The 26,474-nt window shown below is 42.9% G+C and overlaps 1 protein-coding gene across 1 annotated transcript in view; it reads left to right on the forward strand.

The window, feature by feature from the left end:
• Window positions 1-11,164: 11,164 nt before the first annotated feature.
• LOC142074786 (lipoxygenase homology domain-containing protein 1-like) overlaps window positions 11,165-26,474 on the forward strand; it is a 77,513-nt gene continuing 62,203 nt past the window's right edge. Inside the window, exons 1-9 of the mRNA XM_075135662.1 lie at window positions 11,165-11,179; window positions 11,523-11,715; window positions 12,537-12,697; window positions 17,361-17,661; window positions 18,203-18,357; window positions 19,646-19,779; window positions 20,658-20,806; window positions 22,117-22,221; window positions 22,950-23,078. Of these exons, the coding sequence (XP_074991763.1) occupies window positions 11,165-11,179; window positions 11,523-11,715; window positions 12,537-12,697; window positions 17,361-17,661; window positions 18,203-18,357; window positions 19,646-19,779; window positions 20,658-20,806; window positions 22,117-22,221; window positions 22,950-23,078 (1,342 nt within the window). The remainder of the gene's footprint in view (window positions 11,180-11,522; window positions 11,716-12,536; window positions 12,698-17,360; window positions 17,662-18,202; window positions 18,358-19,645; window positions 19,780-20,657; window positions 20,807-22,116; window positions 22,222-22,949; window positions 23,079-26,474) is intronic.

Below are 26,474 nucleotides of genomic sequence, written 5' to 3' on the forward strand. Positions count from 1 at the left end.
AACTGCATCAACACTGTCAATAAATTTGAAAAAGGCAACGTAAGTTCACACGGCAGCTTCTTAAGACGGGTTTTAATGTGTGTGTAGGTTTTTTTCCGAGATGTGTATTTGTAAACTTGGCTGATTTCCTTGCCAGTTTGGGCTAGGGCAATAGGGAGAAATAAATCATGTCCACAGAGCATCGTAACAGGTTGCAGTTGGAGGGAGGTTTAGGTCAGGGACAGTGTGCCCTTGCTTGACATCGCTATGTTCATAAAAGAGTCTCCTGGTTTGCTCCCCAACTAAGTACCGACTGTGGAAATTGCATCTTCAGATTGGGGAAGGCTTCCAGGACATCTGTCAATCTTCCAAGAACAAGAGGGAGCCTTTCCTCCTCCATCTAATATGGCAAAACTTTGGCTTCTGGGGCAAAGGAAGAAAAAGCATCTTATTTAATGTGAAAATCAGAACCGAAAGCCTAATGTGTTTCCTTTATATTTCCTGCAGTCTCCCTTCAACCATGCCACACTCAATTTTTGTGTCTTATTTTCAATCTGGTTCTCAACACTGGTTTTCAACATGTTTTTGTATGCCTGTGTCCTGAATGGAGAGGGGTGGAAATGACCTGAACTGAAGACAGAGCTTGTTCCCTGGAAAGCTGGAGATAATGAAGAGGTCAAACTGTAGTTAAAGCCCTTGCAGCATTAACAAGCAACTAGTGTGCTGATCTGATCTATGGGGTCAACCTACTTAATATGTATTCAATTATGAGGCACATTTTGGATCTCTACGGTCCAACTTAGACTGGTAAAATATAATCAGTATCTCCTGGAGGAGATTTTGAGAATCTGATCGCAGAACTTTGCAGATTGAAGATTTGGAATGAAAGAAAATGCGGATAAATGGAGGTCATGTTTTCAAAATTGATCATTGAATTTAGGCTTATGAAATATGCATTAACATATTGGATTTGCCTTTGAGTGTCCAGAATTTCCAATTCTTCACTGAAATAACTGACTTTTTAGACTTTAAAAGAACTTTCATCTTGTGCCTGTAAGACCTGTCATTTACATAGTGTGAAAGTTTGTTCTGCTTCTAAACGATACAAAGGTTTGCAGACGTGGACATTGCAAACATCATATTTTTGCCTATGCACTTACATTTTTTATTTTTAAAAGGTAGGTCCAAGCTGTAAAGGACAGCATTTTGGCATTTGGCAGCTTTGTCAAAATGGTAGCAAAATGAGCTATGTTTTAGTGGTAGTTTGAACACTGTTTCAATGGAGTTCTAAAGAAAGATGCTTGGTGTACAGAAGATACAAATATTTTAAACACAGATGATGACTATTTTATTTTTACTCCCAAAAATGAGTGATAGGGTAACTTGCATGAAGGGACAAAAAAAAAAAAGGAAAAATAATTTTGGAAATCAATTCATGTGATTAATAGTATCCAGATGATATAAACCAAGCTGGAATCTGCTAATGGAAAACCGCTTGCTTAGCATGAGGAGCTGAAAGCTGGTGAATGAATTGGAAGCTATTTAAAGATTGATCCTGACAAAGTTAGAGCTCGTATATTCAAGAGACTGAATGAGTATATTTACACTGATTAACTCAGATACCCTGCTAAAAAGAAATGTAGCTAAGTCAATGCGGTCTCTAATCTACAGCCACTTAAACCAATAGTAGCTTGATTACCAATTTAACTTGAAAAGTTTGCTTGCAGATGCAAACTAGCAGCCTGTATAGAAGGTAAAATTTTAAGATGCCTCTAAATTAGGTGTTTGCCCTGCTGTGGTTCCAGTTAGTTACTTACTCATTAATTTATATCAGCCTTTAATAAGTAAGATGAACATCAGGTCTAATGAATTAGACTTCATTGACTTAGACAGACTCAGTGAGGTTTTGACACCTGAAATCCCCAATTCAGCAGTTTTGAGTATGTAAGTAACACTTGTTCATGTACGTAAGCCCAACATTTAAAACAGTGTTAATATGTTCAGTTATCTTTACCTTAAAGGTCAGTTTGGAGTCCTGGATGATGGAAAAATTATGATTGTTTTAATAAATTTAAATATTTAAACAAATATTGCCTCGCCACCACGCCTTCTGGGAGCTAGCTGGATATGTGCTACCACCATATGTGCTTCAGGGGCTTTTGGGAGATGAGGAGCGAACGAGTCGCAGTGTTTGGTTAGCTTTCTCTTGCCTAGCGAGGCATCTCAGCCAGATGGTAACCACAGCAGTCATGTCTGTTTGTTGGGCTATATGCTTCAGATATGCTGTGTGTTTACACACAGTATTTACCATACGTGTGTGTGCGTCTGTACATGTACCATAGATACTTGTCTGGCCTGATTCCCAGAGGAGTAACTCGCTTTTTTAATACATCTCCCTTCCTTCAGCCATCGGGAACTGCTGCTCCCAGTACGCTCTTGGGTAACAGAGCTCTGGTTTTGAGGGGCCATCACTTGGGCTAATCTGTAGGTTGGTGATTTGAGCTCTTCCAGGAAAAAAAAAAGAAAAAAAGACATAAAGGTCGTGTCTCTTGTAGGGTATTAAGGGTATTTAGCTGCTGGGTTAGGTTCACACCAACCTCTGAACACAACTCATGGAGCAGCTGGAAATATCCCTGTGCAGCCATGCCCAATGCTTGGGGTTAAATTGGGCTCAGTAGTCCACGTTGTCTGAATTTAACGTCTTTGAACTGTACCTCTAAATACCTCTGTGGATTTGGCCTGAAGTGACCTGCCCCAGGTTTCCCAGAAAGCTGATATCTGAGCAGGGGTTTGAACTTGGATTTCCTGCTTCTCTGTATGAACTTCTTAATAATCAGGTTACTTTTCTTTTTTACAGTTGTGGAGGGCATGCGATGATGTGGGAGATTTAAAATGCTGGCAGATCATATATTTGTAAATCTAATGTTATACATCTAGTACAAATATTCAAGCTTTCATTCTTCGGTAAATTAATTCCTACTTTCTCCTCCATCTTGTGAAGAATTATCTTGCAGCATGCTGATGATGTTAGTTTGATTGCAATAATAAATTTGGGTTGTTTGTTTTTAAGGAGAAATGTTGCCTTACTTTTTTTCTTTTCCTTCTCAAAGGCTGATGAATTCTTCGTTGAAGCAGTGACGCTGAAGCAGGTGAGGAGGGTGAGGATAGGGCATGATGGCAAAGGAGGAAGCAGTGGCTGGTACCTTGCCAAAGTGATAGTGAGGGAAGAAGGACAGCCAGAAAGTGAGGCTGTGGAATTCCCCTGCTACAGGTACTGGAAACAACGTTTGCAAATTATGCCTTCATCTACGCATTTGCCAGACTTTGAAGAGCCTAGCTGTTCTTCCAAGACTGGAATTTTCTGAACACAGCTTAATCCTATTTATTCATTCATTTATTTTTGCTAAGCCTGAAAGCAAAGAGTGTGGATTGGGAGGTTTAAGATACGGTTAACTCCCCTTGCCACAGCAATCTGAATTGTGAACTTCTCAGGAATTAACTCAGTAATAGAGAATTTCCAAAAGGTAAAATGCAACCTTCCAGTACCACATCCAGTGTCGCTGCAATTGCCTGCTGCAGAAACACGCTCTGCAATCCGCTGCAATCTGCTAGTTTTATTGCATGTGTAGGACGAGGTTCTGGTCCCTCACATGCACATCCCATCTTTCCAGGAGCAATGGGATGCTATTTTTGTGTTGGGAGAATGCAAAATTGTTATGCTGCCAACTTGAGAGCTCCTTGCATGAAGGGAAATGCATATCATGCAGACAGAGATAGTGGTAGAGCAGAGGGCTGTAACTTACCCCTATGGCTGGGTTATAAATGTATTCTTCTCTTTCCTAGACAATCAAGTGGCCAAAAGAAATGTGCTGTGCTGAGGCTACCCATGGGGAAAGAGAGGCACCATCTGTCCCGGCACTAACTAGGGTCTGCCTCAGCATTACAGCACAAACCAGAGAGAACTGGGTGAAAACATAAGAGACTAACTTCAGCGTAGTTCAGTGTCCCTCTCAGGATGTTCACCCTGTAAGGTGGAAGTCCACTGAGCTCCACTTAACAACATCAAGTACCCGTTATAGAAAGTCACCTTCTGGGGGACAAGGGGAATTGTAAAAAGCAAACGCAATTCTTTTTAAATTGCAAACAAAGGTAAAACCGCTAAGCTGGTTACTTGTCTCTTGTCACTGTAAATCAGAAAGAACTCCGCTATAACGAGTGGAGTCAGCCAAATACAAAACGGGAGCCAGCCCCAGCCTCTCTGCGTTGCTAAAGCCACGTCACATCAGAGAGCAAACTCACCGGGGAGACAGCACGGAGCAGCAGATGCAATGTCATCTTGGTTGTGAAAAGCAAGCCAGCCTCTCCCTTTTCAAAGAACAAACCACCATGTTGTCATTGCTGCCTTTTGATACATATTGAACAACCATATGTTTTACTGAGTTAAGCAGGCAAGCGAGACAGGTTTTCACTTGGACGTGAAGTGTCCACGTGAAGAGCTGTTTTGCTCAGACTCCTTAGAGATATTTCGGTGTCTAACTGCACTATGCAGCTGGCTCATTTTAAAGATTTCCTTTTGAATTGTCTCCTTACTTGACTGTATAACTGGGTGTCTTCCCTCAGCTTGGAGTGATGACCCCCTTCCCCTGAGGTTTACACCTGGGGGTCAGAAGCATCAGAGTCCACGGGGCTTCCCCTCAGACCAGGGACTGAAAAAGGAGGGAGAAAACCCCCCAAGACCTTACCCCCAAAATATTAATGGGATGCGTTCAGGCTTCAAGTCACAAGTGATGGAATTCCACTCTTCTTGCCTTTCTTAATGTCTCTTTTTTCCAAGTGGTATCAGTGTTGTTCGTGCAGCTTTGTTTGCTGTCCTTGCACCAGCATTATCTCTTCCTCTCAGATTGAGAAGGTAACATGACTGATCACCTCCAAACACAGGGACAGCTGCTCCCTCTCACTATCTTTGGTGCCTGTGTCTCTCGAGAGACTGGGGCATCATCGCAGTATACGGGTGTCGTCATGGAGTCTGGAGATATCTGAGGGCGAAGGTGCTCACCCACTGCATCCTCCATGTGAGGGACAAACGTCTCCATGACCTGCAGCGTTTGGATGTTCCCCTCCAGTCCTGTGGGCCAAGGACAGCTTATGTCCTCGCTGCTTGGGCAGGTGCTCAGGGAGGCCTGCTTCAGCTGCTTCTTCAGAGCCAAGGTGTGGAAGAAGACTTGGCCAAGAAGAAGAGCGTCTTCTTTTAGTGAACGAATGCGAGCGAGATTAGTTAGTGACTCCATCCGGGGGACACCAGGGAAGCTTCCGTTTCTGCTTGGCCAGTCTGTGGCCAGCCAGTGGACATGCTGATGTTCTCATTGCCTTCATCTCCAAGACCTGATTAACTTCCACTCTTCTACACAGCACAATTGCATGGTCTGGAGAAAACAACTGCTGCTGCTGTGTCCTTATTGAAAGCTACTCCATTGGCTTTCTGCCGCTTAAGCTGCTGCTGTGAGACAGCTAGAGGACAAAATGCCTTCCAGCAGAAACACATCTCACCTGAGCAGAAAGCTTCACAGGCTTCTCACCTGTAAAAACTAGGCTGTACCAGCATGTGGAGAGCAGATATTATAGCAAAGAGCTGGCTGACCAGCTTCCACTACAGCTAATGTCTGTAGGAGATCTTTATAGATCTTCATTGCATATAACTCATTGAAGTCTCTGTTCTTGTTATTTACATATTCATATACATGGCTATGTTTTGCCTTTTAATTTGAAAGCTTTTTTATGACTTTATATGAACATCTATTACCTAATAGTCACAAGAGCTTTATGAGAAGAACTGTCTTAGTTGTACAAGGCAGCCAGCAGAGATAAAGGGAAGCTAAGTGGATTAATTGTGACTTTGTGTCAGATTCAGGAAGAGCATCGAGAAATAATGACTCCCAGGCCTGTGCTTTCAACTCTTAAAACAGTTGGCTGTAAAGGGAAAAGCTTGTAGCTCTTCTTAGATTCAGTGATTTTTAAACCGGTCATTTGATCTGTGCTTGCAAGAAGTAAATGCAAGTAACTTTTCCAAGCGTTATTTGCAGAATTACTAGTACACCGCTTGTATGCATTGCAGTATTATACCTCCCTTACGACCACACAACATTATGATATCCATGCTTTTAGGGACTGAACGCTGAATCATTCAGTGGCACAGCTGAAAAATTTATACCTTACCATACTTGATGTGGTTTAGGTATTGTGATTGTGAATACCACTAGAAAGTTCAAAATTAAGGAGTTCAACTTTCGCCCCAGAACTGGAGCCAAAGCTTTTTGAAGCTCAGAACTGAGTTCTTCAGATTTCATTTTCTCCTCAAAGCTCTGTGGAGGTCCAGGAATGGACTAGCTGACATTCTCTAAAATAGCCTATTTTTCATAATATTTATATCCCAGACAGAAATGAATTTTCAATCAGGCAAAGTCGTGAGTTCGTGATAGGATAGAATTTTATATGCTATAAATCGTTACAGCTCCACTGAAATCTTCAATGATACTTCCTAATATTTTTTTCTAAGCATATGGACTGCACCATCCTAATTTTTCTCCAGCACAAGCATAAGGGAACATCATTAATTCTCTGAAGAACAACAGACAGACCATGAATGGGATGATGCACTAGGAGGCTCCTGTGAAAGAACATTTATTCAATCAAATGCCAAAAGTGTTCATTATACAAAGGATCCAGAGAAACCTCCTTTTGTTGCCTAAAAATAGACTGAAATGTCTATCTATTTTACACATATTTTTATATATAGGTTATATTTAAAGACACACACAAATACATATGTATCTCTGAATCTAATGGATGTGCTAGTCATTCTAACTGCACGCAGGCTATCATCTACTGGATTTCAAATGTTATATATGATGTCATACCGTATTTTTTTCCAGTGCTTCCCTGACTCTCTGATCCTCTAGAAATTCTCTCTGAAGTGGCTTTCATGTCGTATTTGTGTCTGCTTTGGGTTATTGGACATACAATATCTCTTTAGAACTAAGTATATGATACAGGACACGATTACACGCTTGCAAAACCCAGTGGTGTGTGAATTACGTGGACTGAAATCGTATGGAAGCTCCGGTAAAATAAAAGATTTTGACAGGTCTTTTGTACTAGGAATATGATGGCGCTATACTGAAAATTTCTATTTTCTGCAGCCTGATGTGTTTATAATGTGCCAATCCATTCCTGTTCAGTATAAGACTATAAACCCCTGGTTGCAATCTGCTGCTCAGTGATTATTGGAATTACATTGAAGTAAAATTAGGATATTGCAGCATATGTGCTGAAGGGAAGGAACACAAGGACGTTGCTCATCCAAATATTTCCTCTGTCAGTAGTTAAAGTCATCTTCTTGAGAAAATAGTGCTTCTGCCACTTCTGGCTATTCTCTTGGCTGAAACAAAATAAGGAGCCTTAGTCCACTGCTGCTGATAAACCTCCCTCTTCCTCTTCCAGTCCAAGACATACTCCTCTTGCCATCAGGAGCTACCAACATTGGTAGAGGGAATTTCTTTATCGAGGGGTGTGTCCTCTTTTTTGGGATTAATTTTTCTTGTCCATCCTCACTGCTGAAGCAGTTAGCATTTTCCATGCTGCACAGAGAGATCTGTTTCTTATGGGATGTATTTTCATCCTGCCACCTTGGCGCAGAAGCGGTTCACCCAGATTCATCCCACGATTCCCTAAAACCTCAGCAATGGCAAAAGTGACAGAAAACAACAGTATGTACACTGGCAGCATAAACAGCAGCTTGCAGGACACAAAAAACAGCAGCAGGAGAGCAGAAATGTGTCTACCTTGTGAGCTTCTGCCTTCCTGAAGGCTGTGCTGAATTCAGTGGTCCTGGGGTGGTGGAGTTCAGGCTCGAATTTTGTGGGTCCTCCCAGTTAACATCCATGTACGCAGAAGCATCTTGACTTTTGGGATGATGTGATCCCCTAGCCATTGGATACCTGTCCAAGGACGTGAATTCTCAGCCAGCATCAAGAACTACATGATACAAAGGTATTAAGGACCAGTTCCAACAGGTAAAAAAATCCCCCAACCCCAAAACATCAATAAAGGCTTCCTTTCTTAAGACAACATGATGTCTTGGCATGCTCCTCTTCCGCCCCTCTTGCACTCCACCCTTGCTCAGTTCTTGACACCAATTTCATGGTCTTCCCCACAGATCTTTCTGCTCCTCTATCCCCACTACAACTCTCAGCCTCCACTGAGGCACAACACCGCACCTGATGCCCTCACACGGTGTTTGTGTGATCATCACATGTTCACGTGTTCGTCGCCATCATGCTGACCCCCTTAGCTTTCAGCCCTTTTCCAGCCACCTGCAGATGGCCACCTGCTTTACAGAGTGAAAGGGAAGAATACGGGGTAGACTGCATACCCGACAACCCACCAAAGCTTAGAGGGGAGCTGCGAGTGGAGATGTGTGTCTTTGTGGTGGGGCTGCATGCACCTCTTTTGCATGGGGACTTTGCTGCTAGTGCTTCTGGGACCGGCAGGCTCTTGCTTATGTTTGGATTTCTCTCCCAGTGCTGGGTTTCTGCATGGTTTCTTTGTGCTTATTGTTTTCTTGTGCGTGGGAAGGGAGAGGAGACTAAAAAGATAACCTTCCTTGATCCGGTTCTCAGCGGGCATTGTTTCATGTCCCCAAATTCCTGTTATGAGGGTCGTTTGCTGGTTTCCATGTGTGTTGCCTCATCAGCATAATCAAAGGTGGAAACTTAAATGAGAAGTGAGCTCCCCTCCTTTTTGGTGTGAGGGTCAGCCAAGGAGAACGCGCGTGGCACGGGGACGTCGCGGGAAGCTTGCAGTACATCTGCGCCGCATGTGTCTGTGCAGAAGCAGGTCTTCTGTGGTCTGGTGTCATTCACATAGTTGTGTGGCCGCCTTTAAAAAGAAACAGTTTCTGGGGATTTGTTTTTCTCTTTCTAGTTCTGGGAATTATTATAGCAATTTAAATACCCTGCGTGACCTGCCAGAGCTTAATCACTTGTCCTTTGTTCACCCCCGCTGGTTCTAAGCAGTATTTTTAACTGCAAAAGATGCTGCTGCAGATAGCTGTGTACCTGGGAACAACGGGCTTTCTGGGAACTGCGCCTGCTCTCACGACGTGATGTTCGGGGACTGAAATGGCCCCAGTGCACCGCTGTGGGAAACCTGAGCTTAAGCAGATGCCTACAGGAATATCTTGAGTGCCGCAGCAGTCTGGGTTTGAAGTGGAAAGTGAGAAACCTCTGCCAGGGCCCTAGCTGTTGTCGTGCAACGGTTGCTGTATGGGGTTGGGGCTGTAATTCCTTCATCCCGGAGGCTGAAGGAGCAGCTGTAAAAATTACCAGATTAACAATTGGTTGCCTTCCATTTTCCTTTTAGACTTTTTTTTCCTTGAGATCATGCTACATTTTCCTTTGTGCCCAGCTCTTCTTCCTAATTAGTCTAATTGGATCATTAGATTAATGTTGAGAAACAAAGGAAATCCTTCCTTTTGCTGGTGCCAGCTGCCTCCACATACCCAGCCCTGAAAATGGGAACAACATAATTCATCCCGGTCCTGATGGAGAAAAAAGGGTTATATATTTTCTGTAAAGAAGGGAAAAGTGACGATAAACTAGCAAACACTAAAAAAAAAGGGTGTTTTAGTAACTTAGATGCTATAAAAGGTGTAATCAAGGTGGCTAGTAATAAAGGCTGCAAGTATGTCTCGTCAATGAAGGTTAATGCTTTCAAGAGACTGAGACTCCATTTACAGGAATAACTTGTGGCTATGGAGTTTGTGCTTTCCAGATGGACACCACAACGGATGCTTATCTACGGCGAGCAGGGCTCTCATGATCTCTCTTCTTGGAAAAATGGAGGTTTAAAGTGTGACTGCCATAGGGTCTGGTCAAGCTCCTGCAAAGTTAACAGGGATATAGAGCCCTGTGAAAATATCTTTTTGACTATGGTGTGGATTTTTACTATGTGGGGAGCCAGCCTAGATTTTGAAAGGTCTAATAGGTCCTAATTATTCAAAGATAACTTGCTTCTGTTTGTAAACCAGATGGCTTGACAAAAATGAGGATGATGGTCAGATTGTCCGAGAATTAGTGCCCGCTGGGGAGTCACCAATGCTAAAAAGTAAGTTTAGCTTGGGAAAAAAAAAGGTCTGGGTTTGAGCTGTGTATGCACCTATATACTTGCTTTATTCTACTTAATTATTCATGTCAGCTCACAGTAAATCTACTGGGCTTTTTTTGCCATTCTTATGCAAGAAGCTGCAGTAGGTCACTTGGGGGGAAATGCCTCTGACCTTTAAATCCTAGTTTATGAATGGGATTAATTTGCATAAAAGAGAATAATTGCAGCATTATATATGTAGAAAGAAACTTTGATTTTTAATGTTGTGATTTAAGAATTGCTTTCTTGTATAGCTTTCTCTGAAGGATCTTGAATTGCTACTGCTTTAGTAGAGTAAATTCCATTGAATAATATTGTATTCCCAGAAGAAAATCACCAAAAAGATTACATTGTCCTTCTCTGGAGAACCAGGGCTCCAATACTGTAATTTTCTTTAGAAAACAGTGCTTACAGAGCTCAGGTTGAGATGCTTTTTGTTTTGTTTTAGAAAAAAAAAGTCAAAGCTATTGAATTAAATTGTAAGTACAAAAAAAGTGAAATCACTTCACTTGCCTAAGCTCATTTTTATGGCTTGGTAATCATCTAACAGTGAGAGGGAGGAGTACAGAATATTTTCTGTTTATTAATGTAACTGTTGCATCTCTTATGTTTTGGTGAATAACTCCAAGGTGTGACAGCTTATCCAGAGTGACCCTAAGATGCTGGATGCATGAATGGAGGAGCAAAGTCCTTTCTCTGTAGCTGGACCCCCCCCTCCCCTATATCTCTTGGAACCAATTGCCTGGCTGAGCACTGGAAATGCCACTCACGTGTCTGTATTTTGTACATTGATCTCACTTTAGACGTTAGTTATCACATCAGCGTGAAGACGGGAGATATCCCAGGTGCCAGCTCAGATTCCAAAGTTTTCATCAAACTCTACGGTGAAAAAGCAGACTCCAGCAAAGAGCCTCTCTTAGTCTCTGATAACGATCTAGGCAATTATTTTGAACGTGGTCGAGTGGATGAGTTTACTCTAGATACGATGGATATTGGGAAGGTAAGAATTAATCGCAGGTGGCTCTGTGCTTTGTGCAAGCTGCTAAATTCAGAATCAATATATAGCTAAGGATTGAATGTGATGTAAGAACCTCTGACCTTTGCATTGGAGATTAAGAAACACATTTTCTTTTTCTATAGACCATTACATCTAGCAATCTAGCGTACATGCTGGCATGCAAAGAGTGTGTTTTAAGTTTCTAGTTAAATACATATATAAATGATATACATGAACATGGTGTAAGAACAGGGTGGCAGGGGAAGGAGATTTTTATATATTAAGTAAATTCTGTTGTGTTGGGTTTTTTTTTCTGCCCTCTTGGTTTTTGTTTGCTTTTTTATAGATTAACCGAATACTGATCGGACATGATAACGTGGGTCTCCGGTCTGGGTGGTTCCTGGCCAGTATCCAGATCACGGTTCCAGTCCAGGGAAGGCAGTACATGTTCCCCTGCAACCGATGGCTCGACAAAGATGAGGCTGATGGCAGGGTGGAGGTGGAGGTCTACCCAAGTGAGATTGTGCCTATTGAGAAATGTGAGATAAAACACATTGAGAAATGTGTGCTTTTTTAGAGCTAGGATTAAATTTGTATTACTAGCATTCTTAAAGGACCAGGACACCACTGTGTTAGACACCAAAACCAGAAAGTCCCTGTCCCAAAGAGCTTATGTTGGTGAGGAAAGTAAATTATTCTGCTGTTTGGTTTTTTTTCTAAAACAGTTGGAAAAACATTACTGAGTTTTCCATCTTAATTTCCCGAGATCGTATGAAACATTTACGTCCTGGGCAGTGTAACACAGCACAAGGAGCTGTGATTCTTCATTACAATATCAGTGGGTTCTGCTTTTTTCACATTTAACTGCGCCAAGCACACGCCCCGTCCTGCTTGTATTACCCTATTGCCTGGAAGAGAGAGGCTGTTTGATAAATAAGGACCAAATCCCTACTGTCTATTTGACTTTTATCAGTAGATTTGTTTTCTTTTAAGGCTACGGTTAAAATTTGCCTTGGGATCCTGAGAAAAGATGTGGTTTTTCTCTGCTCTGTGTAACTCCCTCCCTTGTATTATATTAAGAAGATCATTTAACCACTCTATAGTTAATACTGAAATGAAATTCCCGTTCAAGGCTCTATTTTGCACCCCTCTGACACTGGCTTTATACTTGTAAAAGGGAAAACTATTAGGTTACTCCTCAGTGAAGAGTTGCGTTATCCCACATTCGGTTTGGATAAGAGCAAATGGTCGGCTACGTGGTCATTTGTTAAGACAAGGTAATTTAATTTTGAACCTGAGCCCTCGGAAATGTTGTTATCTGAGCTTCTCTGCTGATTTAATTGCTTTATTTTTGGACTAGTGATAAACTACGAGGTGTCTGTAGTTACTGGAGACGTGCGGGCCGCAGGCACCAATGCCAAAGTCTTCATGCAGATTTATGGCGAGACTGGCAAAACTGAAGTAATCATCTTAGAAAACAGATCGAACAACTTTGAACGGGGAGCCACAGATATCTTCAAGGTATGATGAAGGCAGTCATTGCCGCTTCTATGAGGGGAAAGAAATGGTCAACCAAAACTGAGACATCAACAGGTTAATTGGCCCAATCATACAAAACAATTGACTTTTTAACAAAGTTGCCAGGTCTGTTGGTATCCGTTGTCCTCTATCCATATTTTTGGGAGATTTTCTATTTCTTTTGGGAGGTTTTGTGTTTCGTGGAGCGACTTTCATCTTCTGAGGGACTGGTAGCAAAGGTCCCTCAGTCATGGTCATGCTCATGGAAGAAGATGGTCTAATAGCAGCATTTGTTTACCTTTACTTTCAAAAGGAGGTACTCATGTTAGATCTCAAAAGACCTTAAACTTATATTTCGGGCCTGACCACGTGTTATTGTCCCTTTTCTTTATCTAGTTGGGGAAAAAGAAACCCCATAGAGAATATAAGGAATCCTGGCTTTGCCTGTGGTCACACACGCCTTTTGCCACTGGTACGTTGTCAGCTCAACCCTGCAGAGGTTTGCTGCTGTAATTTCTGTGAACGTGTGAGTGCCCCATGGATTTTACTGCCTGTAGCACTAGTCCAGCAAGCACTGCACAGTCACGGCACTCAAGGTGTACAGCACACTCCTCCGGCTATCGGTGTGACCAGCATCTAGGTTTATGCTGCAGAGTCCACACCTCTTTCTGAGCAACCCAACAGTGAGCAGAGTATTTGCAGGGATGAAAAGCTTCTGGCATAACTCAGGTGTGTGAGCCAGGACCTGGCTAATGCAGCAAGAGGTCCTGGGCTGGCAAGGCTGAGCACCGGGTGTGCACCACAGCGTAGTTGGGCATCCTCTCCTGAGTGGGACCTGGCTACGTTGGACCGCCGTCCTTTTCTGGCTTGCTTGCTTGGGTTTTCTGCCCAGAGAAACGAAGGTCTGGGGGAAAGGAATGGTCTTAGTTCTTGCCCTGTTGTGGGGTTAGAGCAAGGAGAGGACATGTCAGGGCATGTCAGAGCCATATCCTTCTGTATTGAAGTAACTCAGGAGACACCAACATCTGGACAGTAAAGAACAGAGTTCAGATGGAAGCGGGTTTTAAGGCACATCTGTTGTATGCGTTCACAGCACAAGGTTCAGCACGGTGGTGCCTAGGTCTCCTTGTAAATTTGCAGTCTGACAGAGGTGGGATCCATCTCATCACAGTTAAGCACCTATTTGGAGCTAGTCGTGTAATGCCCCCTGAATCATCAAGACTGGGGACTTCCCATTGTCACTGGCCAAATGGAGATGCCTTTATCCACAGCTTTACCACAGTTGTGTAATGTGTATTTTTCAGATCAGTTCACCTCCTCCTGCATCCGTTTCTTGCTTTATAGAATGGAGTTAGTGAGGTTTATCCATTTTTAATGAGTTCTTTGGGATTTAAGATTACTAGCACCTTATAAACTCTTGCTTTTTTAAGACTCTATAATTTTAAGATTAGGTTTCTCTGATTTTAAAGGAAATAAGCTTTCCAAAATTTATGAGTAAAAGCTATTAGCCAATATCAGATTTATAATGAAGCCATATGTACAGTGTTCTCTTTACACAGCCATGTTTATATCCTCTCTCAGATGTTTATTGCCAGACTTTAAGTCCTGCCCATTTTCTGTGGGTTTTTTTTTTATAAGCATACAAGGCAGAAGCTCTGAAGCATTAATAGACAGATCCTCTATCTCTTTCATAATATGAATATTTACAGAAAGATATGGGCAAGAATAAGATTGTGTGAGCTACATGCTAATAGGAAATGCCATCAGTAATAGACAGGGCATGCAGGATGATTATAGCAAATCTAAGGGTAAGGCAGTATAAGGAAAGACACATTTTTTATGCCAGGACAGCTGGATCAATTTTAGTTTTCTGATAAGCATCTTGTGTGCAATTGATTTTGTTTTAATCTACTATAGAGAAAAATGTTTCTAGACTGAACCCTTACATGCCAAGTTGCCAGATTTCAGCCTGAAGCAAATGTTTGCAAGTTTTATAATATAAACACTGCCTAACAGCATAAGCAATCATCAGAAACAAGACATTGGTTGTTGAAAGATTGCACGGAGTAAAACCTTCTATCCAACTTCCTTAGGTAGTAATCCACACAAATAACCTAAACCAACAAAGTTTTGTATCTGCTGTATTGACTAGAGAGATGGAAATCTTACTGATACAGCCTTCTGCCACTGATGTATTGTAATCACTAATGATCCTCTCTGCTCACTAGCGAAGTGAGAAGATACTCTTCTAATTTTCCAGATGAGAAGTAAGGAGAAGGGCAGTCCAAGCCCATGGTCTGTGTCAGAGATCAGGTTATCTGAGTCCGAGTTTACTGCCTTTTCACTATGCCATTATTGCTTCTTGCTTGGTTCATGTCTCGTGCTAAGCATTAAATGTATCTTATTCATTTAGAATCATAGAATCATGGAATCGTTTAGGCTGGAAAAGACCCTTAAGATCATTAAGTCCAACCGTTTACCTAGCACTGCCAAGTCCACCACTAAACCATGTCCCAAAGCACCACATCTATACGTCTTTTAAATACCTCCAGGGATGGGGACTCAACCACTTCCCTGGGCAGCCTGTTCCAATGCTTGACAACCCTTTCAGTGAAGAAATTTTTCCTAATGTCCAATCTAAACTTCCCCTGGTGCAACTTGAGGCCATTTCCTCTCGTCCTATCACTAGTTATTTGGGAGAAGAGACCAACCCCCACCTCACTACTACCTCCTTTCAGGTAGTTGTAGAGCACGATGAGGTCTCCCCTCAGCCTCCTCTTCTCCAGGCTAAACAGTCCCAGTTCCCTCAGCCGCTCCTCATCAGACTTGTGCTCCAGGCCCTTCACCAGCTTCGTTGCCCTTCTCTGGACACGCTCCAGCACCTCCATGTCCTTCTTGTAGTGAGGGGCCAAAAACTGAACACAGTATTCGAGGTGCGGCCTCACCAGTGCCGAGTACAGGGGCACGATCCCCTCCCTGCTCCTGCTGGCCACACCATTTCTGATACAGGCCAGGATGCAGTTGGCCTTTTTGGCCACTTGGGCACACTGCCGGCTGTCAACCAGCATCCCCAGATCCTTTTCTTCTGGGCAGCTTTCCAGCCACTCGTCCCCAAGCCTGTAGTGTTGCATGGGGTTGTTGTGACCCAACACTGAGCCTTGTTGAATCTCATACAGTTGGCCTTGGCCCATCGATTCAGCTTGTCCAGATTCCTCTATAGAACCTTCCTACCCTCAAGCAGATCAACACTCCTGCCCAGCTTGGTGTCGTCTGCAAACTTATTGAGGATGCATTTGATTCCCTTGTCCACATCATTGATAAAGACATTAAACACCACTTGTGGTAAGCCCTGGGGAACACCACTTGTGACCGGCTGCCAACTGGATTTAATTCCATTCACCACAAGTCTTCGGGCCCGGCCATCCAGCCAGTTTTTTACCCAATGAAGAGTACACCCATCTAGGCCATGAGCAGCCAGTTTCTCCAGGAGAATGCTGTGGGAAACAGTGTCAAAGACTTTACTAAAGTCTAGGTAGACAAAATCCACATCCTTTCCCTCATCCACTAAGCAGATCACCTTGTCATAGAAGGAGATTGGGTTAGTCAAGCAGGACCTGCCTTTCATAAACCCATGCTGACTGGGCCTGATGACCTGGTTGTCCTGTATGTGACACATGATGGCACTCAAGATGATCTGCTCCATAACCTTCCCTGGCACCGAGGTCAGACTGACAGGCCTGTAGTTCCCAGGATCCTCCTTCTCACCCTTCTTGTAGATGTAGATGTCACATTTGCTAACCTCCAGTCAACTGGGACCTCCCCGGTTAGCCAGGACTGCTGATAAATGATTGATAGTGGCTTGGTGAGCACTTCCGTCAGTTCCCTCTGTACCCTCGGGTGGATCTCATCTGGCCCCATAGACTTGTGTGGGTCTAAGTGGGGTAGCAGGTCGCTAACCATTTCCCCTTGGATTATGGGGCTTCATTCTGCTCCCTGTCCCTGTCTTCTAGCTCAGGGGGCTGGGTACCCGGAGAACAACTGGTCTTACTGTTAAAGACTGAGGCAAAGAAGGCATTAAGTAGCTCAGTCTTTTCCTCATCCTTTGTCACTATGTTTCCCCCCTACATCCAATAAAGGATGGAGATTCTCCTTAGCCCTTTTTTTGTTGCTAATTATTTATAGAAACATTTTTTATTCTCTTGTATGGCAGTAGCCAGATTAAGTTCTAGTTGGACTTTGGCTGTCCTAATTTTCTCACGGCATCCTTGTAGTCCTCCTCATTTAAAAAAGAACTCAGGTACTGAGAATCTGATAAACTAGTATGGTATTTTGGCATATTCACCTTTAATGCCAACATAGAGACGATACTGGTGAAGCAAGAAATGGAGAAGTAGGGAGCCCAGTAAATATGAATTCAGCTCCTATCCTTGCCATGGTTGTTCTGAATGTCTTCAGCTCAGTCTGTTCAGATGAGATTTGGTGACGGCAATTATGAAAGAATAAAACAGGAAGGAAAAAGTAAAGGTAAACTTGCATAAAAAAATGATCTTATCCTTGTGTGGATTGTTTTGGGTGATAGAGGCGATGCTCCTCATTTTTAAGAATGCACTTTATGAAGTTAAGATGTCTTATATCCTCCTGGGTGCTGACTTTCCCTTGGTGGCAGAGAGAGGCTGCAGATGTTGGCAAGATTTATAAGATTCGCATAGGCCATGATGGGAAAGGCATTGGGGATGGCTGGTTCCTGGAAAGTGTCACGCTGAAGCGGCTTGCCACGAAGACAAAGGAGTCTGATAAAAAGAAGAAGAAGAAAAAGAAGTCGTCTGATGAGGAGGAAGAAGAGGAAACCAAGGTGGAAGAAATAATGGATGTCTATACGTTTATGGCACACCGCTGGTTGGCTAAAGACGAAGGAGATAAGGAGCTTGTGGTGGAACTGGTGCCTGATGGAGAATCTGCCCTGGAGGGTAAATATCAGAGGGAATCTGCATGTGTGTGTGGATACAGCAGTTGCATGAAGGACGATAACCACACTGTGGTGCTTTGCAGGACCGTTCATGGCCCCCCAGCCATCCCGTTGCCCCAGGCCCACAGTGTAGGTTACACTGTGAGTTGGTTGACCAGCTCTGGGGAGGAAGAGGACAGTGGTTAAACTCAGGCAAAAGGTGGAGGAGACAGCCTGGAATGAGAGTATCCTAAAGGACTGCTATAGGATTCTCCAAGGCTTGTCTGGAGAACTTGGGTTGCGAGTCCCACAAGTTACCACTGTGGCTAGGAGTTTAACAAGCTTTAACTATTTATTTGGTTAATGACAAGGGCTAGAGAAAGATGAAGTCCCTCATGTTTTAAGACACATGCAAGCAATTTAACAAACTCCAGACAAAACCTTTCTTAAAGCTGACTGTGGCGGCATTTTTGGGCTACCTGCTTTCATGGTGAGCCACAGATCTGATGAAATATGGCTATTTTGGGGCTCTTCCTGATCTCCCTTTGCAATTTTACTTACAGAGAATACTTACGAAGTCCATGTTCTCACTGGGAATGTGTGGGGGGCTGGGACGGATTCTAATGTCTTCTTGAGCATCTATGGTGTAGGAAGAGGAGACACGGGTGAGCGACAGCTGAAAAGGTCGAATAACCTCAACAAGTTTGAAAAGGGCCAGGTAATGCATGAACTCAAGCGAGCAGAAGGCTGGCCGAGCTCTCTCAGTTATGCTGGCCATTCATTACAGTCTCTTCTCTGCAAGGCTTGCCGCCTTCTTTCAGCTTAAAGCTCAGATGTGTTTTATTTCTTAAATATATTATTTAAAGCAAAATGTCTTAAAACATGAATTTCAATAATTAATTAATTAATTTCAATAATAAGCTGAACACCAATTCTACTTTGGAGTCACCTTTTGCATCTGCTTCCTGTAAGCATTCTGGTAATAATGTTTCCTGCCAGGAATACTTGAAAACCACAAACTTCGAATTAATATTGGAGAGCATTTGTGAGGCAGTTCAAGTATGTCAGTATTTAGATTGCAAATACAATTCTAAATGTTCTACTCCACCAGTCAGGGAATAAAAGCAATATCACATGGTGTGCTATAATTACATTATAGTCTAATCCAATTAAACAACATCTCTTGTAGATTGAATATTTGCCATAAAAATGTTTATGAACAATTCGCAAGCTACTATTATAGCCAGGAATTGTAGAAGGAATAATTTTGAATAACGAAAAATTACGGAAACAATAAACAGCTGTGGAAAACCTGAAATCGGAAAAAAAGAGCCTAAGGTCGTTAAATAAGCTGTTAGCTGTGATTTATGAGCTTCGCACCGGTGAAACTGCAACCTGCACATGGTTCTTTATTCAGCGGGAAGAGCTCCAAGCTGCAAGTGTAACGTGCCCTTCTCTTGGGAGCAGAAACCCCACGTCTACCAACAAGTTAATCACGTTAAGATGTTTAAAGTATTATGATAACAAGGTCCATCCTGTCACACTAATACAGCTAATAAATGAACCTCATGGTTGTAATAAATGACAAAAGGAAAAAATTCTGTGGTTTGAAATAAAGCACATGGAGGTGCACAGGAGAGTTTCTGTGGAGTCAATACATTTATGTCCAGTTCCAGATTCAATCTGGGGGTAAATGCTAAGCCTGAAATGAATGAGATTTAGCAGAGATGAGTTAAACCTAGAGGAAGCCGAAATGGGGATGAGTTAAAGAAAGGAGCGAAGGGTTGTGCAGCTCCGTGGCTGTTACTGCCTTGTAGGAACCAAGCATGAGTGTAATGGGAGAGCTCACAGCTCCGTAGTTATTTTACTACTTCTACCCTAAGAATACAAGGGAGACTTACAAACACCTTTTGTTTTAATGCGAAAAAAATTACTCTGGCCCAGTTACTGCCTCTCTTTCCCTCTTTCTGGGAAACACGGTCATTTACCTCTTGCCTCCTGTGCAGGTGGATGTGTTCACCATCAAAGCCATTGATCTGGGTGAGCTGAAGAAGCTGCGGATCCGCCACGATAACTCTGGTGCTAGCCCAAGCTGGTTCCTGGAGAGGGTAGAGATTGTTGACCTCAAGGAGAGCACCACGTGAGCAGCCTGTCGCACCCTTTTCATACAGTCAGAAAAGGGGGCACGTTCTCAGGAGCCTGCAGAACCGCGGGAAGGCGGAGGAGATGCAAGAAGGCCATCGTAGCTCCTCACCAACTCGCAGGGAGCAGGCATCCTTTGGGAGCCTTGTGATGATTGTGCTGTTATACTGAGTGTGGGGCCATTCTGGGGTACCTCTGCGTGGGGTTTTGCTGTCCCAGCATCTCTGCAGTTTGGGAACCAGCAGTGTTTGGAAGGAAACCTCAGCTTTTCTCTGTTTCTTCTGGGAGGGACTCTCCCTCCTGAAGAGGTCCCCGTGTAGAGCCTGCACTCATGTGCTTCCTTTCAAGGCTCCACTCTGGAAGTCCCTGACCTCACGTTTCATTTGTCTTTTGTACCTAATGCAAAGATCTGGGCCAAAACCAAGTCCTGATCTAAGCAAACTCCCATGATTTTCACAGACAGCTGGATGAGCAAAGCTTAGGCTGTTAAAAACCTGAAATACAGGCTTGCCTTTGAGCATTGTGCAATGCTCTGGTGGGTGGGACTGCTTATAAGGACGTCAAGATGGGTCCACTCTTCATAAACATAAAATGCCTGGAGGTTCCCTTGAGTTATTTAACTTTTTCTGGGAGTGAAAACTAAAAGGAATCAATCATATGGGATGGACAGCTCAGAAACAGCACTTTTCAGTAAGTGCTCACCTATTTATGGATTTAGTTTCCACAAACAATGCCAGAGCTCAAGGATGAAAACAGATGTATTGTTCAGCTTTGAGTAATCTTGTTCTTTTAAGTAGCCTCTGATCTGTGCTTGTTTATGTTATTAAAGCCTGTGAAGTCTGGTGTAAGTGCTGGGTGCTGCTGTCATTCTTGTAGGTATTATTTTCCATGCCAGCGGTGGTTAGCAGTTGAGGAAGATGACGGTCAGATTGTCAGGGAGCTGGTCCCAGTGGATGAAGCATTTGTAAAGAAAGATTCGGAAAATGATGGCCAGTCTCTTGCAACGCTGGGCCTGGAACAGAAAGGTTTATGTTAGCCTTGTATTTCTTCCAGTGTGGGGTTGAAAAGGAACCAAGTTATTAGCAGCGCTGAGGGCATTAGCAGTTAGCGTTCACTGGGCTGTGAGTAATTCTGCCCCGACCATGAAGTTTTCAGGTGTGAATGAAGTGTGAATGAAGTGTCAGCTAGCGAGGAGTGGACGCTCCTCATTTTTAGGTGATTTAATCATCTTGCAAAATTGGACCCAAAGTGAGAAAGCTAGGAAGATGGATAACATGTTCAGTCATCATCTCCCAACCGAAATGCACATTTGTTGCGAATATCTAAGGCATAAATCCCAGCCGTTTCACATCATGGACTGGAACGGTTAAACATTTCAACATGAAACCATGCAGAGAGCAAACATGACCAGAGAAAGGGAAGGGACCTAAATTTGTCTCATTTTCCATCTTGCTGCTTGTGTCCATTGTCCTCCAAAATAACTTTGTCTTTCTTGTACATAATTTTGCACAGTAACCACAGAGCAACAACGCACTCCTGGGTCTGATGCTGAAAGATGCTGAGTGCCCAGCACTTTCATTGGCTTCACTGCCAGTGTAAGGTCTTAAGCTGCCCCCTCAGATGCTTTCGAATACATAAATAATTTCCATAAATTGTACAGCCAACAAATTTCCACAAATTGGATAGCCCTTTGGTTCAGGAGGACCTTCTGGCTGAGCAGCATCTTGGAAACATGTGTCTATGGAAGAAAGGTGCCGGTATGGAAATCTTGAGCAGGTTTTTGCAGCGCAGTGAAAACTATATTAGACTTTTCCACAATTTTTAGGAGTTTACTGCTCTTGCTGGATGATGGGGCAATAGAAACCTCCCTAATGATGCTATTGTGAAGGGTTTGTTCATGAATATGAACTGTATATGTCAACGTGCACGTACTTTCTGCTATGTGTTACATGCATATATATTATTTGGTGCTATTAGAATAAAGGGTGCGGGGGGAGAGGGTGTTGTGTGGTTTTTTAAATGAAATAGCATTATAGGCAGAAGCAGATTTGAAAAGCCTTATGGATTCCCAGGAAGCAAATGGGAAGGCTTGAGCACGTTTCTTATCTGTAGATATGCAGACAATGTACTGAATGACTGGAGCAGTAGAAGACTCTGCAACCAGATAGCCCAGCTCACCCCAGGAGCTACCATAGCATACAACAGGAATTAGAAATTACAACATGGCTGTAATCGGTCAAAATAAACCTCAAACCAAACACACATATGCGATGAAAAGTAAAGTTAATTCCTGCTCAGACTTCACACTCTTAAATTAAGATATTTTCTCTAACAGCTAAATCAACAACCTACACTGTGAAAGTGAAAACCGGGGACAAGAAGAATGCTGGGACTGATGCCAACGTCTTCATCACTCTCTATGGAAGTAAAGACGATACAGGTATGGCTTCACGTGATGGAACAGGATGGCACCTCACTGCCGGATACCTAAAAAGACAGGTCATGGTTTCCTTTTGTTTCCTCAATACCCATTCCTCACTCCTTTTTAACACAACTTCATGTTCTCGCTGTCTCGGCGTACATCGTGATAGCTGGGAGCGTACCACCAGCTGCTGTAAATCACTGTCGAACTTTGCGATGCTGATTTGCACCAGCTGCCGATCTAAAGGCTTTAATTTCAATTATAGAAACAGCACAGTTGACTGGGACTACATTACTGAGTAGTGAATGCGGTGAATGATTTGCTTTCCTCAGCAATGAATCAGCATGCTCCTGAAATCCAGCTCTCCTCTCCCTCTTCGAGAGGCCCAGAAGTATTTAATCAGCTGATGAGCAAATCCTCTTGGAAGGAGCCGAGCTGTGTGTGCAGTGACTCGGATGCCTGTGAGAGTGACAGGGAACCGATGGGTAGGACCAATTTCTTTAGCCGTGAACACAGCACAACAGCATCGTCCCTGCGGCACTGCCAGAGGATCACTCAAGAAAGGAATTATCGTATATTTTAGGTGTTGATACAGATCTGGGTTCAGAGGGAGGGAGGGACAAAGCTCAGATCTCGAGATGAAAAGCCATTTTTTACGTTTTAGCCACTTCCCCTGTTCCACTGTTGACATTCCCAGAGGATTTGTTTCACATGCTGAACAATGTCCTTTTGCATCACCACAACAGGGATAGTCAGCCTAAAGGCCTCAAAGATTAACAAGAACAAATTTGAGCGTGGGAAGGTAGATGAGTTTACAGTGGAGTCCGTGGACATTGGAGACCTGAAAAAAATCAAGATAGGCCATGACAATAAAGGTAAGATAATCTGCTTTGTAATGTAGTATTTCTAGTGCGTTAGGCACGTTGCTGTATAAAATAACCTGCTTCCAAGACCCCAAACGTAATTTACCTTTTAGTGACAGATCCTTGCTGTCACTTTGGCTGTTGCTGCTGCTATCTTTGCTGCTAATACCGTTCCCACGGCTGTGGCAATAAAAGCACAGTGGTGGCAACTTGCAGGTACCTTTGCAACCTCTCTCTCTGTAAGAGGCTCTTTAGTTTTACAGCCACATCTTTAATGAGATTTCTCATATATCACAAAACCTGGTAGTTTTCCTTGTTCCATATGGGACCTATAGACTTGTCTCATTTCTTTTATCAATATTTTTGTTGTTTTCAACATCAAGTCCTAGCTGCTTCTTAGACATAGATGTGACTCTACTTAAAACCAGGGAAGCAGTGGAAAGACACATGGATTCCTTCCTTATGGGGCACCAAGGGACATATTTGTTGATAACTCCTCTGTCTTTTTACAACGGCAAATTAATCCAATCGATGGAGTAATTAGCACTACCACGTGCACATCTTTAACCTGAGGCATATAGGAATATAAAGCACATTAGCTCAAACCTGGACAATTGCTTGCAATGATCTTCATGGTATCTATTCTATTTTTCCATTGACGAAAGAGAGGAAGATTTATTTCTCAGAGGTCTGGAATGCAATGATTCATTTGCTGTTGTCGGTAAAGCCTTTGTGGGTTATTCACTGTTATCTCTCCAACCACAGGTAATTCAACTGGCTGGTTTCTGGAATGGGTGGAGATTGATGCTCCATCACTGGGACAGTGCCTCAAGTTCCCTTGTGGCCGTTGGCTGGATAAATCGGAGGATGATGGAGCCATTGAGAGAATTATCTTCCCTGCAGAACTGCAGACAACAGAATATATCCCATGTGAGCAGAATGCCATTTCCCTAGGATACACCCATCATTACCGAAGATAAAATCTCACTAGCTCATGCAGTTTTATAGGCTTGGCCCCTCCCTTGAATTGGCTTTGAAAAATTTATAAATACATCACATGCCAACAATTCCAATTACTACAAGAAGGTTCCTCTGGGTGCTCTAGATTAACATTTCCTGTATTTCCCGGATCAGAGGGTCATTAGAAGCTATGTGGCTGTGTATGATTGTCTTTTTGCTCTCTCTTGCCCTTTCGTCTCCAAGTCCTCAGCCCACTCCAAGCTGCCTTCCTTGTTTCCAGTTTCCCTTTGATCTTGTTCCATTCTAATATTGCTGTTTCTATTGTCAAAGCGGACACTTTGGTCTTGCTTCCAAGCCTTGGTTCCCCCAGTGCCTTTGGAATTGCACACCCCTCTCTTGCTGAAAAACCCTCTTCCAGAGCTTCTTCAGTGTGGTGCTTTTCTGATAGTGTTGTAGCAGTCTGCCTCTTTTGGCGTTCTCCAATTTTTACTTACTCTTCACTTCACTCCCCTCTAAATTAATGTTTGGGGTAAACTCAATGTCTTTTGGGAGCTCCTTCTGAGTACTAAGCTTATAATTTTCAAATCTGCTATGATACCTCAAACTCTTCTATTCAGGCAACTTCTTTTCCTATCTCCAGAACACTGAGAATCAGATAACATGGCTTTCTTGAAATAAATGGCCGGAAACATTATTTTGCTTATTTTGTAGCTCTCTCTTTCCCTTTTCACGTGTGCATCCTTGACTGTGTGCAGGGAACTCACAGCCCTGGGACTTTATTTGACTTGTCCCTCCCTGATCTGCCTCATTTCAAGTTGTCGACAAATATTTCCTGGCCCACCTTCAGGGGACTATCAAAATTGCCTTTTTCCTTCATTAGGTTGGATGCCACAATGATGAAGGATGAGCTCTGGAACCTGAGAGTTGATTTCCGCCCCATGCCCTGCCGGGTGCTTCCTAGGTCACTCTGGACAAGTGATAAGCTTTTCACACCAAAGATGTCTCCTATCTCGTTGCACCCCTCATTGTACGCATTGATGGTATAAAAAGCCTTACCTCCTGCAGTTCCTTATTCAGACATCAAAAGTTAGAGCTGCCCAATCTCTCTTTTTCTGCCTCCTTCACAAGTAGTTGTGAGAATAACCACACAGAAGACACTCAGCTGCTTTGGCTCCTTCTTTTTTACTGTCAATACCGTGGTTCGTGTTAAAGGTCTCTTTCACACTGGCTGGCCTCCCCTCCAATGTCCAGATCCTCATATCCTGCAGCCTGTAAGCTAAAATTGTCTTTCTTCTCAGAGGACCTGCCAATGTCATCTCTTTGTGCCTCCCCCATGCTTTGACCAAGCTATTTTTTATTTCTCATGTCTTGCTTTCTTTACCTAAACTGTCTGGAGCAGAGGAATGGATACTCTTTGCTCCCTTCCTTTTGTCAATCAACTGGAAGACATAACAGTCCTTATGTTTGAAAAAATAAATTTGTAAATAGATATAATGAATACGTTCATAGGAGTGAATACAAGAGACCTTGTATGTGCTTCTCATCATTTTTTTCCATTTTATCCCAGTCGATACATATTTTGATGCAGATGTTGACTATATAATTTAATAATGTCCCCATACATTACAATGATGTAAGAATTTCTGGCCTACCATGCCTTTGAGTACATAGGTCGTGTAAACCTGATTTTTATCAGCCATCCACATTCAGCCTTTGAAAATAGTCAGGCCTCCTTGGCAAAAAGGTTGCACCAGACTCGGTGTCAGTTTAGGCTCTTTCACCATTTAAACCGTTCCCACTGTGCTATTTACTGCATTCTGGTTTCCTAACTATTCACCCGAGGGTTTCAGTTTGCCAGAGGTAACTCAAACGGTGTGATTTGTTTTATGATGACTTGTGCCAGAATTGTTCCACACCGAACAAACGATGAAAAACACGTCACTGGCAGTCCAATTAAAATTATGCCTGTGGGGATACAACTTTAAAAGTGCCATGTAAATGAATTGGGAGTCTGACAGCTGAAAGTTGTGCTGCTAGTGACCTTGTTACAGTGCCGCTTTGCTGATTCAGTTCTAAGCTGATGTTAATATTCAAACAACAAGAGCAAGCGCCACGGACTTCAGCAGAGAAGATAATTTTTAATTCATAATGCGTAGCATGTGATTTTTGGTCTCCAGTTGTTTTTTTTTTTTCCCCCCTCTTACATATTGCAGAAACTATTCCAGTTTACCTGCAGCACAGCAGAGCAGATTTCATTGAGTTGGGCAGAAAGAATATTAAGTACCTCCAGGCTGACTCTCTGTAAAAGAAAACTTTTTCATCTCTGTTCTCCTGAGAGCCATATTTAGAGAGCCTGGGTTTTTAATGAATGATTAGTCTCCGATACGCATAATCAGAGTTCCTCCAACAGTAACAGATATGGTGCCAGAAACCTTCTCTCTACCCTAA

This window comes from Calonectris borealis, chromosome W (assembly GCF_964195595.1).
Source record: "Calonectris borealis chromosome W, bCalBor7.hap1.2, whole genome shotgun sequence".
Lineage (NCBI taxonomy): Eukaryota > Metazoa > Chordata > Aves > Procellariiformes > Procellariidae > Calonectris > Calonectris borealis.